The 23809-nt window shown below is 43.9% G+C and overlaps 1 protein-coding gene across 1 annotated transcript in view; it reads right to left on the reverse strand.

Moving 5' to 3' along the window:
- Positions 1-3754: 3754 nt before the first annotated feature.
- The window catches only part of TAPT1 (transmembrane anterior posterior transformation 1), a 156354-nt gene continuing 136299 nt past the window's right edge, over positions 3755-23809 (reverse strand). The window contains exons 16-17 of the mRNA XM_075333129.1: positions 15314-15468; positions 3755-8896 (exon numbers count right to left, since the gene is read on the reverse strand). Of these exons, the coding sequence (XP_075189244.1) occupies positions 8670-8896; positions 15314-15468 (382 nt within the window). The 3' untranslated portion in view covers positions 3755-8669. The remainder of the gene's footprint in view (positions 8897-15313; positions 15469-23809) is intronic.

Consider the following 23809-nt stretch of genomic DNA (forward strand, 5'->3'; position numbering starts at 1 on the left):
CTGGCCTCCCTTCTAACAGTCTCGCACCCTTACAATCTATTCTATGCTGCCCGGCTAATCCACCTGTCCCCCGCTACTCCCCGACCTCTCCTCTCTGCCAATCCCGTCACTGGCTTCTGATTGCCCACTACTCCAGTTCAAAACACTAACCATGACCTACAAAGCCATCCACAACCTGTCTCTTCAATACATCTGTGACCTAGTCTCCCGGTACCTACCTACACGTAACCTTCGATCCTCACAAGATCTCCTCCTCTGCTCCCCTCTCATCTCCTCTTCCCACCATCGCATCAAAGATTTCTCCCGTGCCTCCCCCATACTCTGGAATGCTCTGCCACAACATATCAGAGTCTCGCCTACCTTGACAAGCTTCAAAAGGAACCCTGAAGACCCACCTCTTCCGACAAGCCTACAACCTGCTGTAACCCTCACTCTGATACAGCGCCGCACAATCAGCCTCCTACCCTGACCTACTGTATCCTCACCTATCCCTTGTAGACTGTGAGCCCCGCGGGCAGGGACCTCTATCCTCCTGTACCAGTCTGTGCCTTGTATTGTTTATGATTATTGTACTTGTCCCTCTTATGTATACCCCTTTCACATGTAAAGCGCCATGGAATAAATGGCGCTATAATAATAATAAATAATCTCAGCTGAGGGTCCACGTTGGGATTCAGCCGCATTTGCGTCCTCTCCTGTGAGGATAACATTCAGCTCTGTGCAGCGATAACCGAAGCTTAGAACATTCCCCGAGATTGATTCTGTTACAATATTACAGCAATTTCCCCCCATGGTTCCATTGGATGCAATGATACGTTTTGGCAGTTTTGACCATTAGTGACCTCTGCTGGTATTGGACTCCATTACAGTGCCATTTACTGGTATAGGGCTGCAGCTGTGTTATATTACCATCTGTTCGTGCTCTGAAAATCACTCACTTAGCAGAGCTGCAGGGAACGCGGTAAAGCGCTGGAAGAACGCACCGACAGGGCTGGAGCCATACGCACACATCCAAAAATCAGGGCTGCCATTTTGGTCCCTGTCGGCAATTCTGAATTAATGAAGCGTAAAAATAAAAAACAAAAACTTGTGACTGGACTTAAATCTGGGGCTGTTGACCAAGTATATTTTCAGTTTCGCCATCGAATGTATAAGCAAAAAATAAAATAAATAATAATGAAGGAAAGAAAGAAAAACCAAGCTCCATAACCAGTGTTGTTGCTTTTCTCAGATAGTGCAGCTCAGCTCCCATTAACTTCAATGGGAACTGAGCTGCAGCACCCGAGAAGGGTCATTGCCCCATGTACTGATCTGTGGCATTGTGGCTCAGAACATTGAACTTTTGGCAGCATGACTTCAGCCATCAACCGATTGGCGGTAGCGGTGCTGACTGACAGAACCCAACCGATCTGATTTTGATGACCCATTTGAAGGCCATCAATATTTTAGTAAACCTCCAGTGATCCCCCTCCACATTTAAAAAGTGCTTTATGCGATGTATTGGCTTAAATTATTTGCTGTAGGAAAACTCCATCTGTGGGGCAGAATAGGAGGAGATTTCAGTTCCTGCTGACCTTTACTTCCTCCCTGCCATGTTTAACATTAGATTACTATTTGGTGCCTGCTGTAAAACGCAAACGTCACCAAATACAAATCATTGCAGCAAACTCTTCAGTCACTGATCCAGGAGAAGATACTCCGTTATCAGCACTTAAAGGGGTTGTCCACTACTAGGATAACCACCTCATTCCTCATGTTTGGCCCCATTAAAACAAAAAAGCTCATATCTCCTCCCGTGTCAGTGGTGTCGGCACTTACTCTCGTGGGGTTTATGTGAGGTTGTTTCGTCACACGAGCCTTGTGCCAAAGCAAGACACAGTCTCTCACCGGCTTCAGACGTATGAGTTGTCAACTGAAAAGTGACCGCTGCAGTTGACAACTCACTTCTTGTCAATTACCTATACATCCAAAGGCGGAAGAGAGAAGGCGACGGGGGGAGAGAGAAGGCGACGGTGGAGAGAGAAGGCGACGGGGGGAGAGAGAAGGCGACGGGGGAGAGAGAAGGCGACGGGGGAGAGAGAAGGCGACGGGGGAGAGAGAAGGCGACAGGGGAGAGAGAAGGCGACGGGGGAGAGAGAAGGCGACGGGGGAGAGAGAAGGCGACGGGGGAGAGAGAAGATGACGGGGGAGAGAGAAGATGACGGGGGAGAGAGAAGACGGGTGTGATGCAACTACTTCACCTGAGTCCCAGGAGAGCAAGTGCCGACACCGCTAGAATGGCAGTGGCACGGGAGGCGAATAAGCTTCTTTGTTTTAATGAGGCCACACATGGTGAATGACTACTTGGACAACCCCTTCAAGAGATCAGTCAGCCCAAAATGACCTTTCAAACTAAGTACAGGGGCTCGGTGCATTATGACGGGACATATAAATCCACCTTCCACCTATCTCTGCCTTTCGTTGGCTGTAAGACGCAGCCGTCACTCTATAGGCCCCGTTACACGCAACAACGTATCTAACGATATATCGCCGGGGTCACGGGTTCCGTGACGCACATCCGACATAGTTAGAGACGCCGTTGCGTGTGACCACCAACGAGCAGCCGTTAACGATGGAAAATACTAACCAAATCGTCCATCGTTGACTAGCCAATTTCAAAAAAAATCGTTGGTTGTTGAGGACGCCAGGTTGTTCGTCGTTCGAGGCAGCACACATCGCTATGTGTGACACCTCGGGAACGACGAACTACAGCGTACCTGTGTCCTCAACGAGCACCGAGGTGGGAGTGACGGAGACTCTGCTGCTCTCCGCCCCTCCGCTTCTATTGGCGGCCCGCTCTGTGATGTCGCTGTGATGCCGAACGAACCTCCCCCTTTCAGGGGAGGTTGTTCACCACCCACAGCGACGTCGTTAGGGAGGGGCTGTACGTGCGACACGGACAAGCGATATTGTGCGACGGGGGCGGGTGCCATCGCTAGCGATATCGCTCAGTGTAAAGCCCCCTTAAGGAGAAGGAGTGGACTGGAGACAGAAGCAAAACTTAAAGGTGGGAAGGTGCATGTTAACGATTGGCCCTGCCATGATGCATGGAGCACCTGTACTTGGTGTGAACAATCATTCTGTGGGGACAGCGTCCCTTTAAGCCTTGGTTCCACTTGCACTTTGCAGGGTCGAGTGCAATCCGATAAAACATCGATTGTATCGCACCAGTGCAAAACTATGGAGCAGTGTCCATCTGCAATTGAGTGCTCCTGCCATAACTGCCTGAGAAATGAATCGCAGCATGCTGTGTTTGGCGAGTCTTGGCTCACATGTCTATGGGAGTGTGTGAAACATCGCACTGCACTCGCATGTCATCCGACTGCAGTGTGATACCGTATATGGCGAAACAGGCCGCGGAGGAGATGGGGAGAAAGTGCTCACTCCATCTTTTCCGCAGCTGTGATCAGATCACAGTCGCATGACCCTCGGCTGATGCTGGCAGCAGAGGGTCATTAGCAGATCACTTCCAGTGCTCTCGCACCAGAAGCTCTGCGCAAGTGGAACCGAGGCCTAATGCTTACATACTTCCCTTGGAGATTACACACCATTGACTCTATTCTCCAGCTTTCCATTGAGGTGACGTTTCCTCCATATCCATGTACTGTAGGTTCAGTCCTATGATACACAACTCCCCCTTGACATCACAGATAACAGATCACAGGGTCCATTGTAAGAGATTTCAGCCAGATTAAAATGACAGTTTTCGCAGAGATTATAAAAGATTACAAAATTTATTTTGCAGAGTTTTACAAGGTGCAACTTATAAAACTTATACACAATATGATTTCAAACAGAAGAAAAAAAAATTCATTTCATTTCCTTCATAAATAAAGCAGAAAACCCCGAATATCTCGGACCTTTGTACAAATCATTTCATTGTGGGGAAGAAGGTGCGAAGGAAGGGGGGGGGGGGGGGGGGGGGGGGGGAAATCACACGTTTATTAGCACATCCTCGATTTCGCACCAATCGAATCACTTAGGTTAGACATTTTAGTTCATTAGCACACAATTCATTTTTCCGCTCATTATCGTTAGTGTGCGCGTCCCAGCACTATCATTATACAGCGCGCATGACACTCCTCTATAGGAATACGACTTGTATAACTCAAGACCTGAGGCCGACACTTGGGGCCGAGAACACCTCAATTATCAAGGGAAGCGCTAAATATGTCCTTGAATTTCTACCAAAACTCCATCACACACGGCTAATATCGCCAACTGCAATAAGCCGTATAGGCTACAGCTAATTGACTTTGAAGGGGTTGTACCAAGCTTGGAAGTTCTGTTATCCCTTGGAAAGGGGATATATCCGTGGTCCTGAGAACCAGAACGCAGCGGTGGTCGATCATGTGCACTGCAACGCCATTTACTTTCTATGGGATCGGTGGAGATAGCGGAGTTCGGCGTATTCCATTAGTCCCATAAGAATGATTGGAGCGGAAAAGCAACACTAGGCAGCAGAGGCAACATTTCTGGAAGAAACCTTTTTCTGCTAATATTACACTACCTATTGGGTTCTGCTTTCTATCAATGGTTTTCATGGTTTGGAAGTAAGTGTCAGAAATGTATTATTAAGGATACCAGTTTGTCTACAGATGGTGTACTGTAAGTTCAGTACAATCAGTGTTTTATCAGCAGGAGATCATCACTGCTAGGACTAGGTGTCAGGTGCCAGACAGCCCAGCTAATCCGGGTAACTCCGCCCCCCCACCACTGGATTGGCAGTTTTCTGCTAATCAGTGGTGTGGGCGGGTTATGCTGAGCTCAGCATTCTGAGTCTTGCTACATCTACAGAAGAGAAAACAGGGATTTATCAAAAGTACAACAAAGCAATCCAGTCAGTGACATCACTGGAATCAGGCTTTCAGCCCCTATATCATGATGAAGATATCGGATCTGCTGACAGATTCCCATTAACAAAAAAAAAAAACAAAAAAAAACAACTACCTATAGGGTTCTACTTTCTATCAATGGTTTTCATGGTTTGGAAGTAATTAACGTCAGAAATGTATTATTATAGATACCGGTTTGGCATTTACCCCACAAGAACCTCATGTACACAAGGAAGAGGGGGATGAATCTATGGGTTGAACCAATCCGCTGCCAACGTACCCAACTCATCTGATAAGGCAGATCTGGTCTTCGTGTATCATGGAGGTGGCACTTTCTCTGGCATTAGATGGACAAGGGTCACAAGGCGGCATGAGTTGTGAGCAAAGTTGTTACCGTAAAGTGTTTTTAGGGAGAAGTATTTGCAATTCTCACAGTTCTTCTCCCGCCAGGCCATGTTATGATCAGCAGATATAGGGCATTTATTCCCTTTATTTGAATAGGACAGGTGCAGGATACTTGCAGATGGCAATTCTGGCCCGGCAGGTTTTGGTTTTACGTAGAGAGTCACCTGCAGGGTTCACGTCTCAATCACTAACGTCATCTCTTACATTAGTGGCAGGATTACACACTCGCTGGTTTTAAGAACGAAACAAGCCAAGACCTCCTGGAGAAATGCTCACAAAGAGGGGCATGGAAACCTCTACATGTTTATTATTCTAGGTCCAAAATTAATAAAAAATTAATTGTTACATCACTACAGCGACCAGAGCTCAGAATTTCCCAATACAGGGCTGCAGATCCTCTGCCAAGACCCAAGAGAACGTATGGGCTGTCTGCAGTCACCACTAGGGGGAGCTGACTGCATACAGTCATTATTTAATGCAGTGCATATACAGTATGCAGACAGCTCCTCGGCTCTCTCTAGTGGTGAACTCACTAATTTCTCCATTGGTACATTTCTCCTGTCAGCAGGATTTTGATGTGTAATCTGAGAGCAGGATAATGTAGGGGCAGGGATGTGTCACTTATTAGATGATGTACTGTAAGTTCAATATAATCAGTGTTTTATCAGCAGGAGATCATCACTGCAGGACTAGGTATCAGGTGTCAGACAGTCCAGCTAATCTGGGTAACTCCGCCACCACTGGATTGGCAGCTTGTTGCCAATCAGTGGCGTGGGCGGGGTTATACAGAGCTCAGCGTTCCGAGCCTTGCTACATCTACAGAAGAGAAAACAGGGATTTTTTTTTCAAAAGTGCAACCAAGCAATCCAGTCAGTGACATCACTGGAATCAGGCTCTCAGCCCCTACATCATGAAGATATCAGATCTGCTGACAGATTCCCTTCAACACAAAAAAAAACACAAAAAGCAGATCACAATTAAGTGTCTTCTTCTAGTGATGCTTATCAGGGAATATTAAAAATATTTAGAGGCAGTTTCTCAATTTTCTAATTTGTATGAGCACTGACTCTTGAGGACCAATGCTGGCTGTACTTTGCTGCTTTCATCCGATGCACCTATAGAGGAGGTGTGAGTTCACAGAGGTCTATATCTCTACTATAAAGCATAAATACTGGGGTCAGGGCAGCCGAGGTCCACAAGATCTGCTTTACTGCAAAACCTGGATTATCGTTTTATGTTCAAACCTTCCAAATTAATTAATTAATTCAATTAAATGCCCCAATACCAGAGCTTCCTTTCTATCACACTCCTTATTTTACTGCTTAAGTCCAGGAAAACCTGAATGCTGCCCCCTACAGCCATACTGTGGTGGGCGTATTCTCGATTGTAAACTATTCTATGACTTAGAGCGCCAAGATAGAACATGGTCTTACTTGATCTACATATAACCCTGTAGATAAATCCGATCAGGATCCAGCAGATCTCCAGAGACCCTTATGAAACCTTAAAGGGGATGTCTAAGATTATATGCTAGAAATCACTAATTTCACTTGATCAGGGATGTACTGCAATACCAGACACAGCCTGCAGACAAAAGTGGCGCTGTTTCTGGAGAAATAAAACTAAAACGAGAACTCTTTTGCCCAATCTAGACAAGCACCCCAGTGCCGGTCATACGAAAACGAACTCTTCTGGCTGAAGGATAGGGTCATCAAAGGAGCACCTATGGCATCTACAGGTGAGGAGACAACCAGGTCATCAACCTAAGGGATCACACAGAATCCAAAGCCATGCACTCTCACATATAGGTGCACACTGGTATATGGCGGTGACAATTAGTTGTAGAATATATAAAATATGGTCAAAAAACAGGTTAGACAGACTCCTGATGCCACCTCTGCAGGCCACGCTCTACATCATCTTAGGTAAAGAGGTTCTGTCATGGAGGAACGCACGACTAGATGTTCTCCAACACAACCAGCTCTAAAGTGTTGGTTTTGGCTATCGCCCCTATGCAAGTCTGACGCCAGAGACAAATCATTTGTACTCAGTGAATATAAATGTCCAGCATTATAGTCTAAAGCCATGACCCATGACCCCCTTATAGGAAGGCCCATCTTCACAATTTTTGACTCAATGCCTGTAAAATGAAGAAACCATGCAATCTATGAGTTTGTGTCTTCAGTTCCAATGCAGGTCTGTGCGTCTCTATGGTAACAGACTACAAACAAACCCTCTGTAGTCTGATCAGTCAGATCTACCGGCCATCTGTCATTTTGATGCAGGGGACAAATGGAAGGGAGTATTACTGCAGACTCAGACTACAAATGGTCTTTTTTATCAGTTAACATAGGGACATACACGTCTGCATAGACGCGGCAGACAGAATCATGGACGATATCAAAAATTGCTTCACTGGTTCATGCATTGATGAGAAAAATGGCTGCTTGAAACATGACGTGTTTGAATAAGGTCTTGTGGATTACACTGAGAGGACTGAACCCCGTTTCGCCACAACTCACACCACCTCTGGGGTTACCTTCTGTAGCCCTTACAGTCACTTGAATGTTTCACCTAACAGTTTTCCTTCCCCATGATGGTCTCTGTGTAGTTCAGATGGTAAGTATAGGTTCTTTGCATGCAGCACGATACATCATAGTCATAGCAAGAAGGGCATCATCAACTTACCTGGTGTATTAAAAAAAAATAATATGGGAGAGTCACGTTACTACATGCCACGTTAGACGCAAACATGGTCTGTGCCCGTTACAGCTTGTCCACACCTCTATAGGCCGTCTATGAGAAATGCATCTCGGTGAGTGAGATTTGTTGGTTTACTTGTACCTTTTAAAATACATTATTATTTTTTTTTTCTTAACTCTGGAAAATAACTATCTACAGTATACTTATATACAAAGAAAAAAATGCTTCTACATTAAGGCTTCTAAGTTACAAACAATCTACATACATGTGAACAGGTCTGAGGGATCTAAGTAACCTTATGACACAGGGGTGAAGGGATTTCTCTCCACCCCATATTTTCCGTGGTTCTGTTTATATGAAAATTTTAAGGCATTTGATCTTGGCCTAGTGAACTAACCTGTATTACGATAAGTGGCAATGACTCGGGAGGGTTGTGTTTTTTTTTTCCAAGAATGTCCAATATTTTTCTAAACTAAAACCAAAAATCATGTACAAAGCTAAGCTTTGCAAAAAGCAGGGTTTTCCCCAATCTCTAGTCCATCCGAAGGATATGTCACCTCCTCGAGCCAGTGCCGAGGCAGATCGCCAGTTAAAGGGGTAGAAATTTCAGCTGTGGAAATAATTTAAAGAAAAATAAATATTTAAGTGCCAAGTTCAGGGGGTTCTTCTTTCCTTCCGGAAGTCGGATTAGTCAATTCTGTTTCCGCAGATGGTGAAGCGGTCAATGTCCAGGAGATCCTTGTTAGCCGATCGGTGTTTGAGATCGGGGTCGTCTTGTGTTATGTCCTTCTCCTCGCCGTCCGGGGTGGTCAGAAACTGATCAGAGCTGCTCTCAACGAGGAGCGGCGCGGTGGAGTTCTGGCGGGGAGGCTGGCAAATGACCGAAGCACTGAATGAATCATCCGGCGGCGTTCCTGGCATGGCACAAAAGACACCTCTGTTAGCACCTAATAAAGCTTTTTTATTTTTGTATACAGTCTGAAGGCTGCTTTACACGCAGCGACATCGCTAGCGATGTCGCTCATGAAAGCACCCGCCCCCGTCGTTTGTGCGTCACGGGCAAATCGCTGCCCATGGCGCACAACATTGCTGTTATCCGTCACACATACTCACCTTCCTAGTGACGTCGCTGTGGGCGTTGAACAACCTCTTAAGGGGGAGGTTCCTGTGCCGTCACAGCGACGTCACACAGCGGCCCGCCAATAGAAGCGGAGGGGCGGAGAGCAGCCGCATAAACAACACGCCCACCTTGTTGCCGGCAGTACGCAGATACGTTGTTGTTCGTCATTCCCAGGGTATCACACGTATCGACGTGTGCTGCCTCAGGAACGACAAACAACCTGCGTCCAGAACAAGGAACGATATTTTGGAACTGAACGATGCGTCAACGATCAGGTGAGTATTTTTGATCGTTAGCAGTCGCTCATACGTGTCACACGCAACGACGTCGCTAACGAGGCCGGATGTGTGTCACGAATTCTGTGACCCCAACGACATCTCGTTAGCGATGTCGTTGCGTGTAACGGGTCCTTAAGTGTTTATGTTTTCGATAAAGCAAAAAACGCAACACTTTAGAGTAGCAGCAAAAGAAAACATTTCTAAAATCTCAGTCACAGTCTTTTTTTTTTCCCCCCCTTGCAATTTTTTTTTTATCTTTTTTTAATGCAATATGTCAATACTTTCAGCATTTTCCCTATCTGTTCAGTTGAATGCATTAAACAAAAATACAAGTAAAAACAGATCCAAAAAGCATTTTTCCTGCCAATATTTCCAGCAGAAACAAAAGATTATAAAAAAACAAAAAAAACAAACAAAAAGCACTGTGTGAACATACCCTTAAGTCCAAAAATATAGTAGTACAAGGCAGGGCTGTGGAGTCGGAGTCGTGGAGTCGGAGTCGGAGCTCATTTTGGTGGAGTCGGAGTCGGAGTCGGTATAAAATGCACCGACTCCGACTCCTAAAATATATAATAAATTGGGGACAGGAGTGCAATGCAGAATGTGCTGAATATTTTACTAAATAACAACATTTAGTATAATGCTTATATTTAAGTGAAAAATTTATTGTAGTACAATGTGAACATCAGACATTTAATTGTTTTTATGATACAATAATCAAGATATTTGGATAGAACATAAAATATTTATTGGAATACAACTTTAGAACACAAAAAAACTAATAAATTGTAAATATGTAATATATATAATATATATATATATATATATATACAGTGTATATACACACACACAAGATATATATGTAATCTACTGTATATTACATAGTGTATTACATATTTACAATTTATTACAGTTTTTTGTGTTCTAAAGTTGTATTCCAATAAATATATTTTATGTTCTATCCAAATATCTTGATTATTGTATCATAAAAATTATTAAATGTCTGATGGTCACATACACATATTCATGTACTACAATAAATTTTTCACCTAACTATAAGCAATATATGTAGGAGTCGGAGTCGGAGCCGGAGTCGGAGTCGGTGCAAGAGAATTTGAGGAGTCGGAGTCGGAGTCGAAGGTTTGGCTTACCGACTCCACAGCCCTGGTACAAGGTCCCTGTGGCTTCATTGCACAAGATTAAATCGCCCTTAAACATTCCAATAATTAAAAGGGAAAAAGTGACCATGGTTCACTGCAAATACTCAAGCAAAAAATGTATACAGTTATTGCCAAAAAAGGGGATGGCACCCTTCAAATGGTTCCAGAAAATGAAGTATTCCTCCCAAAGTATTATTGCAATTACATGTTTTGTTATACACGTTTATTAACTTTGTGTGTATTGGAACACAAAAAAAAGACAAAAAAAAAAAATAAAATGGCAAATTAGACATAATTTCACACAAAACCTCAACATCCGGACAAAATTGTTGGCACCTACAACCGAATATTTGGTTGCACACCCTTTGGCATAAATATCTGCAATCACTTCCTATAACCATCCACAAACTTCTTACACCTCTCATCTGGATTTTTGGACTCTGCTGAAGTGCTCCAGGTCTCTCATATTTGAAGGCGCCTTTTCCCAACAATTTAAAAGATTTCTCCACAGTTGTCAATGGGGTTTAGATCTGGACTCATTGCTGCCACTTCAGAACTCTCCAGCGCTTTGTTTCCATACATTTCTGGGGTCTTCTTGAAGTATTTTTGGGGTCTTTCTTCGATTTTTAGAATTTTTAGAAAATGAGCGACGTGTCAACGAGCAACGATAAGGTGAGTATTTTTGCACGATCACACTCGCTCGTAGCTGTCACACGCTACGATATGGCAAACGATGCCGGATGTGCGTCACTTATGACGTGACGCCGACGACATATCGTATGATATATCGTAGCGTGTAAAGCCCGCTTTACGCACATACATTTTGGTAAACTGCAGTCTAACTTTTATATGTGTCTGTGTCAGCAGTGGGGTCCTCCTAGGTCTCCTCCATAGTGTTTCATTTCATTTAAAATGTGGACAGATAGGGTGCATCAGTGTCAGTGTAAACTGAGCCTGCAGGACAGCTTAACTTTCTTTGGAACTTGATTGGCGCTGCTTTTCATCAAATTTCCTATGCGGTCCTTGTCCAGGGAAATTAGCTACAATGCCATGGGTTGTAAAGTTGTTGATTATGTCGCACACTGTAGAGAAAGGAACATCAAGATCTCTGGAGATGGACTTGAGAACCAAAATTGTTGAAAAATATCAACAATCTTAAGGTTACAAGTCCTCAGACAGTTCTGTTCTGCATGCTTCGTGTGGCACACACAGGCACACAATATAAAGATTGAGTAAACGTCTACCTTTTTTATCTAGTTTCAGGTGTGATTTTCATATTGCCCACACCTTTTACTTGCCACAGATGAATTTGATTGAGCATCAGATGCTTGAAACAAAGATATTTACCCACAATTGTGGAAATGTCTCAATATTTTTGTCCAGCCTATTTTGGGGATTTTGTGTGGAATTACATCAAATTTGCTTTTATTCCTAAATTTTTTGTTCCAGTACACACAAAAGAAATAAACGAGTAACAAAATGTGTAATACTTCACTTTCTGGAACAAATTTCAAGGGCGCCAACAGTTTCGGCCATGACTTTTTCTAATATATCTATATTTCAATGGGCCTCACATACACTAAATATTTTTGTCCTCTACTTTTAAACCGGATTTTGAAACCTGGCTTTTGATGACAAAAATATACAAACAAAATGTATACACAAACATACAAAAACGAAAACAAACAAAACTACACTACTTGCAGCAACCGAGAAACTGTTCCCACAGCAGTTTCTGAACTTGACATGAATTGATAGTCAAGTCTGGCCTTTTTCTTGTGTGTGTAGATAGCCCACATGGGTTAATACAAAGTCCTTTATTTTTGTATTTTGGAGTGCTGCTTATTTTTTCTACATATCTACCTACCCACTCACATACTTACATAAAAAAAACAACCTGTTTTAGGACAGGCTGGGCCAAGACAGCCATATTTCACATGATTACAATGATTGGAGTGTCTACTACAGGTCACCAGATTTGAACTTACAGCCACATACATATACAGTTATGCTCAAAAGTTTACATACCCCGGCAGATTTTTTGCTTTCTTGGCCTTTTTTCAGAGAATATAAATGATAACACAAAATCTTTTTTCCCACTCATGGTTAGTGGTTGGATGAAGCCATTTATTGGCAAACTACTGTGTTTTCTCTTTTTAAATCATAAATAACCAAAAACATCCAAATGACCCTTATCAAAAGTTCACATACCCCACTTCTTAATACCGTGTATTGCCTCCTCTACCATCAATGACAGCTTGAAGCCTTTTGTGGTAGTTGTGGATGAGGCTCTTTATTTTCTCAGATGGTAAAGCTGCCCATTCTTCTTGGCAACAAACCTCCAGTTCCTGTAAATTCCTGGGCTTTCTGGCATGAACTGCACGCTAGAGTTCTCCCCAGAGTGGCTCAATGATATTGTGTTCAGGAGACTGAGTTGGCCACTCCAGAACCTTCACTTATGCTGTAGCCAATGACAGGTCAACTTGGCCTTGTGTTTTGGATCGTTGTCATGTTGGAACGTCCAAGTACGTCCCATGCTCAGCTTCTGGCTGATGAATGCAAATTTGCCTCCAGTATTTGCCGATAATGTGCTGCATTGATCTTTCCTTCAACTTTGACCAAGTTTCCTGTGCCTTTGTAGCTCACACATCCCCACATCATCAGCGATCCACCTCCGTGCTTTACAGTAAGAATGGTGTTCCTTTCATCATAGGCCTTGTTGACACCTCTCCAAATGTAACATTTATAATTGTAGCCAAAAAGTTAGATTTTGGTCTCATCACTCCAAATTACTTTGTTCCAGGATTTTGGGGCTTGTCTCTGTGCTGTTTGGTGTATTGTAGGTGAGATAATTTTATGGCATTTGCGCAGTAATGGCTTTCTTCTGGCGACTTAACCATGCAGCCCATTTTTCTTCAAGTGCCTTATTGTGCATCTTGAAACAGCCACACCGCTAGTTTTCAGTGAGTCCTGTATTTCAGCTGGTATTTGTGGGTTATTCTTTGTATCCCAAACAATTTTCCTGGCAGTTGTGGCCGAAATTTTTGTTAGTCTTCCTGATCGTAGTTTGTTTTTTTACAGAGCCCCTGATTTTCCATTTGTTATTCACAGTTTGAACATTGAAAAAAAGTTTGCCATCACTCATTCTCTGGAAAAAGGCCAAGAAAGCAAAAAAAAAAAATCTGCCGGGGTATGTAACCAGGATCAGGAGACCCGCAGTCGGTCCGTGGTCTGTATACACTGAAATACGGCCCTGTGGACTCGGACTAAAGAGCTTAACCCCTTCAGCCCCCGGGCACTTTCCGTTTTTGTTTTTTGCTCCCCTTCTTCCGAGAGGCGTAACTTTTTTATTTTTCCATCAATCTTGCCATATGAGGGCTTGTTTTTTGCGGGACGAGTTGTACTTTTAAATGAAACCATAAGTTTTACCATATAGTGTACTGGAAAACGGCAAAAAAATTCCAAGTGCGGAAAAATTGCAAAAAAAGTGGGATTGTACAATAGTTTTTGGGATATTTTATTCACCGTGTTCACTATATGGTAAAACTGATGTGTGGGTATGATGCCTCAGGTCGGTGCGAGTTTGTAGACACCAAACATGTATAGGTTTACTTGTATCTAAGGGGTTAAAAAAAATTCACAAGCTTGTCCAAAAAACGTGGCGCACGTTTTGCGCCATTTTCCAAAACCCGTAGCGTTCTCATTTTTCAGGATCTGAGGCTTAGTGATGGCTTATTTTTTACGTCTCGACCTGACGTTCATAACGGTACCATTTTTGCGCAGATGCTACGTTTTGATCGCCTGTTATTGCATTTTGCGCAAAATTTGCGGCGACCAAAAAACGTAATTTTGGCGTTTGGAATTTTTTTGCCGCTACGCCGTTTACTGATCAGATTCATTGATTTTATATTTTGATAGATCGGGCATTTCTGAACGTGGCGATACCAAATATGTGTGTATTTTTTATTTTTTTAACCCTTTAATTTTCAATGGGGTGAAAGGGGGGTGATTTGAACTTTTAGGTTTTTTTATTTTTTTTTAATTTAAAACTTTTTTTTTTACTTTTCTTTTATTTTACTAGTACCCCTAGGGGGCTATTGCGATCAGCAATCCGATCGCTCTGCACTATCTGCAGATCTCAGCTACAGAGCTGAGAACTGCAGATTTGCTGCTTCACTTTCAATGCCGGCTGTATTCCGGCATTGAGAGGAAGTGACTCATGTTAGCTACAGGCGTCATCACATGACCCTGTGCTACCATGGCAACCGCCGAAAGTCACGCGATCATGTCACGTGACTTCCGGTGGGGGCGGGGTAAGTCACTGTCATGGCGGCGCCCAAATACATATCGCTGCCAAGACTTTGGCAGCAAAATGTAAGGGGTTAATGGCCGCGGGTAGAAGCGATTCCACCCGCGGCTAGCAGGCACACATATCAGCTGTTGATAACAGCTGATATGTGCGCGTCTCGCCGCCGCCTGCCGGCGGCAGGGGGCGGGGCTTACCGGCACACGATCCATGACGTATCTAGTACGTCATGGGTCGTTAAGGGGTTAAAAAGGAGATGCAAGAAAGAAGCCGCTCTACACGTCTCCACATGACAGAAAAATGTAACTCCAGAAGTGAAGACACCACAATCCAGGTATTAGAAGCTCGTCTGTTTACTAGCAATGCTTTAGCAGAAAGGCTACTTGCTGTTGGTCTCCAAATGTAAAAGAAATATTATATATTCTGGACAGGTCATCCTATAGTAGTTGGGAGGAGGAGGTGCTCACCTTGATTAGATTTGGTTGGGGTTCTCTTAGGCGTTTTCCCAGGAGTAGATGTGGATGGCGACTGGAATAACTTCTCCTCCATTTTGGCATCTTTGACATACTGACAAGACTTCCCCAGCAGTATGATGCTGTTCAGCACTTTCAGGGTTATCAGCCTGGAATCAGAAGGGTAAAAAAGTGCATTAATAGCAATGACTGAATATGATATAAGTCTATAAATATAGCTCTTCATACCTAACTGACAGAACTTTCAGCGTCTCCCACTCTCACACCACCTCCTCATCCCACCCTCTATCCGTTGGTGTCCCCCAAGGTTCAGTTCTTGGACCCCTGCTGTTCTCCATCTACACCTTCGGCCTGGGACAGCTCATAGAGTCCCACGGCTTCCAGTATCATCTCTATGCCGATGATACTCAGATCTAACTCTCTGGACCTGACATTACCTCCTTAGTAACCAAAACCCCACAATGTCTGTCCGTTATTTCATCCTTCCCTCTGCGATTCCTAAAGCTTAACATGGACAAAACTGAATTCATTGTATTTCCTCCTCCAACTTCTCCACCAAACCTATCCATCAAACTTGATGGCTGCTCACGCTCCCCAGTCTCACAAGCTCCTTGCCTTGGAGTAACCCTCGACTCTGCTCTATCCTTCAGGCCGCACATCCAAGCCCTCTTCACCTCATGCCGACTACAACTCGACAATATCTCCCAGATCCGTGCTTTCCTTAACCAAGAATCAGCAAAAACATTAGTGCATGCCCTCATCATCTCCCGCCTCGACTACTGCAACCTCCTGCTCTGTGGCCTCCCTTCCAACACTCTTGCACCCCTCCAATCTATCCTGAACTCTGAGGCCAGACTAATCCACCTCTCCCCTTGCTATTCCCCAGCCTCACCACTCTACCAATCCCTTCACTGGCTTCCCATTGCCTAAAGAGTCCAGTTCAAAATATTAACCATGACCTACAAAGCCATCTACAACCTGTCTCCTCCTTACATCTGTGACCTAGTCTCCCAGTACCTACCCACACACAACCTCAGATCCTCACAAGATCTCCTTTCTCATCTCCTCTTCTGACAATCGCGTACAAGATTTCTCCTGTGCCTCCCCCATACTCTGGAACGCTCTACCCCAACATATCAGACTCTCTCCTACTGTGAAAAGCTTCAAGAGGAACCTGAAGACCCACCTCTTTCGACAAGCATACAACCTACAATAACCCTCAGTCCAGTACAGCACTGCGCAACCAGCTCTGTCCTCATCTGTTGTACCCTCACTCATCCTCTGTAGACTGTGAGCCCTCACGGGCAGGGTCCTCTCTCCTCCTGTACCAGTCTGTTTAGTACTATTAATGATGGTTGTACTAGTTTTTATGTATACCCTTTTTGACTTTTAAAGCGCCATGGAATTAATGGCACTATAATAATAAATAATAATAATATACTTATATCATATATCAAAGTTATAAGAAAGCACTGAAAACACAGGCCTACATTCATCAAGACCGGGGATTTTCTCACCAGTCTTGATGAGGGGGTGTGGTAGAGTCAGATGCTTACGATTCATGAAGGGGAGTTTGCCTCTTCATCGACCAGCATCGTCTGACGAGTGGCATAAGCCATATCACAAATATTCCACAGTGGAGTGAGATTTCTGGTGTAGGGAAAGGCACAACTCATGAATTAGACGACCTGTGGGGTCACGTCCCCGTCCAAGCTACTTCCATTGCGGCAGATCTTGGAGAAACTGGCTTGGAAACGCCAAAACTCGTAAAATGGAGTCAGACCAAGATTTTGCAACTTTTCAAAGCAAATTTATGCCAAAATTTGGGTGAAATTGCCTTCATGAATCGGTGCACTTTCTCCATGGCAGTAATGTAGCTTATATTTCATTCTTAAACTTGACCCAATTTGTGTGTGCCCACCAGCCACGACAAGGCAGCCTTTGTCTGGAGGGACAAAAACCTACAAATTTAAAAAGGGAAGGCTGGACTCAGCACAGATTACAACCAATCTCTAAAAACCAATATCTAAAAACATGTGCACAACATTTTTCCAAAGCCTCAGAGATTTTTTTTTTTTGACGCATGAATAAAACTCCATGGCATCTGAACGCGGTCAGATTTTTTTCACCAACCCATAGACTTGCGTTACCTACTTTGATCCGACCTTCAATATCAATATCGGTCATGTCTTCATGATTTTGCATGGACCACTTGGTCCAAGGGAAAAATCTGACATGTGAACAGCCCCATCGGCTGTCATAAGTAAGAGTGGCACTTGTACGTGAAAAACTGATGTCTGAATGAGGCCTAAGATGGATTCTAGGAGGAAAAAAACTCCATTAAACTGCCACAAAAGTGAAAAAAATACACAACAATGTAAAAATGGCATTGTTGTGCACATGCTCACTTTTTTGCTAGTTAGTTTACCCACTTTGACGTTGAGAACCCCCCGAGGCTCCCTGCCTGGCAATACCAGCACATACTACCAGAATATCAGAGGCCAGCGGCTGATGACTAGCTATTGCAGGAGATGCAATAACCTCACTATTGCTCCACCTGTGCAGGAAGATAAAGGAGGAAGAGGCAGGAGGAGCTGCCCCTTGTGGGAGTAAGGACAGGATCACTTAGGGGGACATTAAAAATATATGGAAGATAGAATCGGGGAAATAAGTATGAGGACTCCCATTTTGGCCCCCATACACTTACAAGGTCTCCCATTCTGGCCTCCACACACAAACAAGGACTCCCATTCGGGCCCCCATACACTAACAAGAACTCTCATTCTGGCCCCCATACATTTACGAGGTCTCCCATTCTTGCCCCCATACCCCAACAAGGACTTCCATTCTGGCCCCCATACACTTACGAGGTCTCCCATTCTTGCCCCCATACCCAAACAAGGACTTCCATTCTGGCCCCCATATACTGACAAGGACTTCCATTTGGGCCCCCATATACTGACAAGGACTTCCATTTGGGCCCCCATACACTAACAAGGACTTCCATTCTGGCCCCCATACACTAACAAGGACTTCCATTCTGGCCCCCATATACTGACAAGGACTTCCATTTGGGCCCCCATACAGACAAGGACTTCCATTTGGGCCCCCATACACTAACAAGGACTTCCATTCTGGCCCCCATACACTAACAAGGACTTCCATTCTGGCCCCCATATACTGACAAGGACTTCCATTTGGGCCCCCATACAGACAAGGACTTCCATTTGGGCCCCCATACACTAACAAGGACTTCCATTCTGGCCCCCATACACTAACAAGGACTTCCATTCTGGCCCCCATACACTAACAAGGACTTCCATTCTGGCCCCCATACACTAACAAGGACTTCCATTCTGGCCCCCATACACTAACAAGGACTTCCATTCTGGCTCCCATACACTAACAAGGACTTCCATTCTGGCTCCCATACACTTACGAGGTCTCCCATTCTGGCGCCTATGTGAGTTTATGAGGGTCAAAATTGGGGGATATTATAAGTACTGTATATAGGGGCTGGAATGGGAGACATCATTATACATGTGGACATTATTAGTAAATGGGGCTCAGTGGGGGAAATAATATAATATACACAGAGGGTAATTACTGCATGAGCTCACCAGATGGATGGGATCATAACAATGTATGAGACGACAAAGAGGAACATTATTAATATCATCCATTGTGTCCCTACACCTTCAAGGGAATCTGTTACCAGGGTTTTGTTACCTCATCTGACAGCAGCATAATATAGAACAAGAGACCCCAATTCCAATGATGTATCACTTAGAGTAATGGGTGCAGCAGTTTTGACGCAATCAGAGTTCTTTTGTAAAGTATGAAGCAGAGCTCAAACCTTCCCCCGCCCACACCAGGGCCTGTAGTATATAGTCTATAAGCAGTGAGCTGCTTATCACAGGAGGGGGTGTGGTTGAAATGGCAGGCACACACTGGTGCAGCTTATGTAGTCCAAGCAATGATAAGGTCCTGGTACTAAAACACTTATTGTAAGTATATAGCAGTAGCCTAGAGTCACACACGGCTGAAATGTTTTAACCTCTACAGCATGTTTTACTTGAATTACATAGCAAAAACCTGCTGACAGATTCTTTTTAATAAATGTTCCCCAATGTGACCACATACCTTAAGCATCTAAAATGAGGCACAACTGTATTGGGGCAGAAAAACTGGACGCTATTACTGTATGGGGGCAGAGTAAGTATGTAACTACAATGAGGAGGTCACTAGAGAGGGGGCATTACTATGGTGTTTTAGTACACAGACATTGCTACTATATGGGGTCACAAAGGGCAATATTATAATTGTTTAGTGACCACAAAAGGGACATAGGCATTCTGTATGGGGGCCACAAAAGGGGACATCATTATTGTAATAGTTTATTTTGGGGGATATTGTTACTGTGGAGCAAACAAAAAATGTCCTGTCACTTTTCTTCTTCATCCAGTGCAGTGTAGAAGTGGGGGGAAAATTAGGGAGGGTGCTCTGCAAGCGATTAGTCATTGATATACGCGTGTTACATTTTCCACAGATGAATCGCCGATAGAAGAAGTCATCGCTGCTTGCATCAGAGTACAAAAAAATAAAATAAAAAATAATGAATAACTTCAATTGAAGGCATGAGCAATAATCAGTGTATTACCCATACACTTACAATATATACTATCTACAGAGCTCCCGAGTATAATGTCACTAGTGGCAATATTTGTGTTAGTAATGTGTTTTTTGTTAACTATTAGTATATAGCGGTATTTTTCGTTCACCAGTATATATGCTGGTAATAGGTTATGTGGTGGTATTACGGTGGCTCAGTGGTTAGCACTATAGTCTTGCAGCGCTGGGGTCCTGGGTTCAAATCCCACCAAGGACACCATCTGCAAGGAGTTTGTATGTTCTCCCTGTGTTTGTGTGGGTTTCCTCTGGGTTCTCCAGTTTCCTTCCACACTCCAAAGACATACAGATAGGGACTCTAGATTGTGAGCCCCAATGGGGACAGTGTTGCCAATGTATGTAAAGCGCTGTGGAATTAATAGCGCTATATAAATGAATACAATTATTATTATTTGTCCCGTCTATGTGACATTCTTGGTATAGTGGGCTTTGTTTAGTGACAGGATGGTGCAATATTCAGATACTATGTGGTGGGAATATAAGGTCATGGTGTGGCGGCATTATTTTGCTCTTGTATAGAGATAATGAGATTAGTGTAGTGGATTTGACTTTACAGTATAGTGATGATACTTTGAAAATTATCTGGTCACTCCCTCTTCTGTATTTTCATTTTTTTAGCGCATATGTTTTTATTGACTCTGGGGCCAATGCGGCTGAGCAGCGTGCTCGTGAGAACGGAGGCCCAGATGACAATTTTGCTGAGATCCAAAGGACTAGTCCAAAAATTAAATAATGGATTACTCAAGGAAGGGGGGGGGGGAGGAGGGAGTACAAAATTGGCGACTTTTGACCTAATGACAGATCCCCATTCCTATCCCTTCTCAATCCTCCCAGTAATAGGATGCGTCTGGCTGTACGCAGCATTTTCTGGTGTTATACAATATGTGGCTTGGAGGAACAACGGATAAGAGGAGATGATTTGCTTGTCTAATTTTATATGTACGAGGAAATCTAGTGCTGCGGGACGGCCCTGCTGTGCTAAGCTGGCAGAGCAGCGACTCCAATTTAGCGTGCGAAGAGCAAAGCTGAGGCATTAAGCACATTACCGAAATCTGTGCTATAAAAGACAATTTACTCCAGCGAGGGCCGCGGGGCTGGGCGAGAAGCAAACAGATCTGACGGCAGCCGGAGTGACTACAGAAGCACATTACTGTCCCTCCCCGCACACTTACGAGCGCTTGGCAGTGACGGCAGCATGGCGGTTTCTCCACTCGCACCATAATTGCATTGTAGAACGGGTTTGTTCCTACCTTAAGGATTTAAAGGTGAACACCCGATCTTTGGCATATCCTTGCAAAGTATGTAAAGTGCTATGGAATTTATAGCGCTATATAAATTAATAAATAGTATATTATATTATTGTCATAAATGAGTCATGATCCCTCCTCTATTAGGAATTGGTGGCATACGCTTTAGATGGGGCACAAATGCCAAATATGTGGAAACCCCTGCCAGGGCAGAAGACACAATCATATATGTATTAGGATTTCCTGTCAGTCAGTCCGGCCTTTTAGCCATTTTATGTTTATTGGGCTTCCCAAATAATTGGGCATATTGAATGTTACATGCCCAATCCTTTTCTTTCCTCCAGAGAGATCCACATGGCAGCAGATTGTTTGCCTCACCCTATTACAGGCATATACATGCTAGTCTGAACCGTGCATGGGGTCTAAGTGCTGGCCAAACGAGATATTTTGGGGATTATTATGTTCATTAAAAGGTAATCTGGCTTTTAATACCCCATATGAGAGCAGCACGTGGCTCTGTCTAACCCTGCCCACACCCCTGATTGGGAGATTTTTTTCCTATGCACAGTGTATACAGAAAGCTATCAATCAGTGGTGGGGGTGTGGTTGGACTAGCTGGCAGCAGGCTTACTAGTCCTCTTCTGATAATCTCCTGCTGAAAAAAACTGGGATTTTAATGAAAAATACAACAACAAGCAGCCCAGTAACTTAAATATCGCTGCAATCAGGGTCCTTGCCTTCACAATAAGATTAGAAAATAAAAAAAACTGAGTCACAACATATGTTAGTATACAAGCAACATGTAAGAGCATGATCACACTGGCCATTTAACAGACAAACCCGAGATAGACGAAAAAGGAGCATATACCCTGCAGTAATTAATAGAACATACATACATACATACATACATACATACTAAAATATACACACACACACACACACACACACACACACACACACACAGTTACCTACTGCGGGGTATATACTGATTTTTGGCTCCATCATAGGTTTTGTATTGGCCCAAGCAAACGGTATAAATCTTGGGTTATAGTACTCCCAGCCCTTAGCCAAATATATTACTACAAATGGCAGCAATTAAAGTGAACCTGTGGGGTGCAGTATGAACCCAGTACCACGAGCGGTCCTGGTTGCATATTTCAATCCCTGCCTAACTGTCCCTGTATCTAGTAGCAAAGATAAAGAGATCTTTAGAATAAGTATTTCTAAAGATCCCATATGATATGCTAATGAGCGCAGGGACTAGTCACAAGGGCGTTACTTTCCTTGGCTAGTTGTCCCCCTTAGCATGTAAGCACGTCTCTGTGGGTGCACTAACATGCTAATGAATGTGCTGTGCAGTGTCAGAGGATGATCTCACTCACCACTACGACTCACTCTTCCCTAAGACTCCTGGATTTTGGCTCAGTGCGCATGATCCCAGACTTTCGGTAGTGCGCACTATGAAGCCGGGTGTACGAGTCCTGGCTTCAAAGTCATGTAGTGCACGTGACGGGAAGTCCGGAATCATGTGCACTGAACTGAAGTCCAGCATCGGATGCGATGGCAGCGGAGAGGTGAGTGAGGTCATCCTGTGATACTGCGCATTCATGCGCATTCATTAGCATGATACTACACCCACAGGGGTGTACTAACATGCTAAGGGGACCGACTAGCCAAGGGAACTAACACCCGTGTGACTAGTCCCTGGCCTCATTAGCATATTATAAAGAATCTTTACTTTTTCTAAAGACCTTCTTATCTATGCTAGTGTATACAGCAACGTTAGGTAGGGATTAGCAATATACATCCAGTACTGCGAATTGTACTGGATACATATTGCACCTGACAGGTTCCCTGTAAATGCCAGCTCAGCCATGCTGATGTCCTCCCCGCTGGTTTCTTTCCACCTTATGTGACCTGAACACACCTGTGATATTTGTGATATTTACATATATGTACAGCTTTTAATATTTTCAATAAAGACTGATTAATTTTATTCTTCTTTTACTGGTGGTTTCTAGTTACTCCAGTTGTGTTTTGGTATTTTCCTAGTTTATAGGAGCACTCCGCCCCTTATTAATCTGTAGGAGGACCTGCCGTGTTGGTACGGCTCCTGACCTATCTACATAGTGTCCTTTATGAATCTCCTGTTGATTAACTGAGTATATAAAGGTACTTTCACACTTGCGTTAATTACCTTCAGTGACAATCCGCCCTTTTGGAAAACAGCGGAATCCGTTACCGGATTCCGCTGCTTCCCATAGACTTGTATGGATCACGGATTGTACCAAAAGTACCTGTGTTGCTTCCACTGGCCGACGCTGCGTTGCTTCCGCCGGGCGGAAGCAACGCAGCATGTAACGTTTTTTGAGCAGCGGAATCCTTTATTTTTTCACTGCGCAGGCGCATCTTTTTTTTTTTTTAAATCACAGAAACTTTATTTTGTCTCTCGGTGGCCGAACGATTAGCTTTTGAGAGCGCTCAGCTGAGCGCCCGGCAGCCGGCTATTGAGAGCGCTCAGCTGAGCGCCCGGCAGCCGGCTTTTGAGAGCGAT

Source organism: Anomaloglossus baeobatrachus, chromosome 1 (assembly GCF_048569485.1).
Source record: "Anomaloglossus baeobatrachus isolate aAnoBae1 chromosome 1, aAnoBae1.hap1, whole genome shotgun sequence".
NCBI lineage: Eukaryota > Metazoa > Chordata > Amphibia > Anura > Aromobatidae > Anomaloglossus > Anomaloglossus baeobatrachus.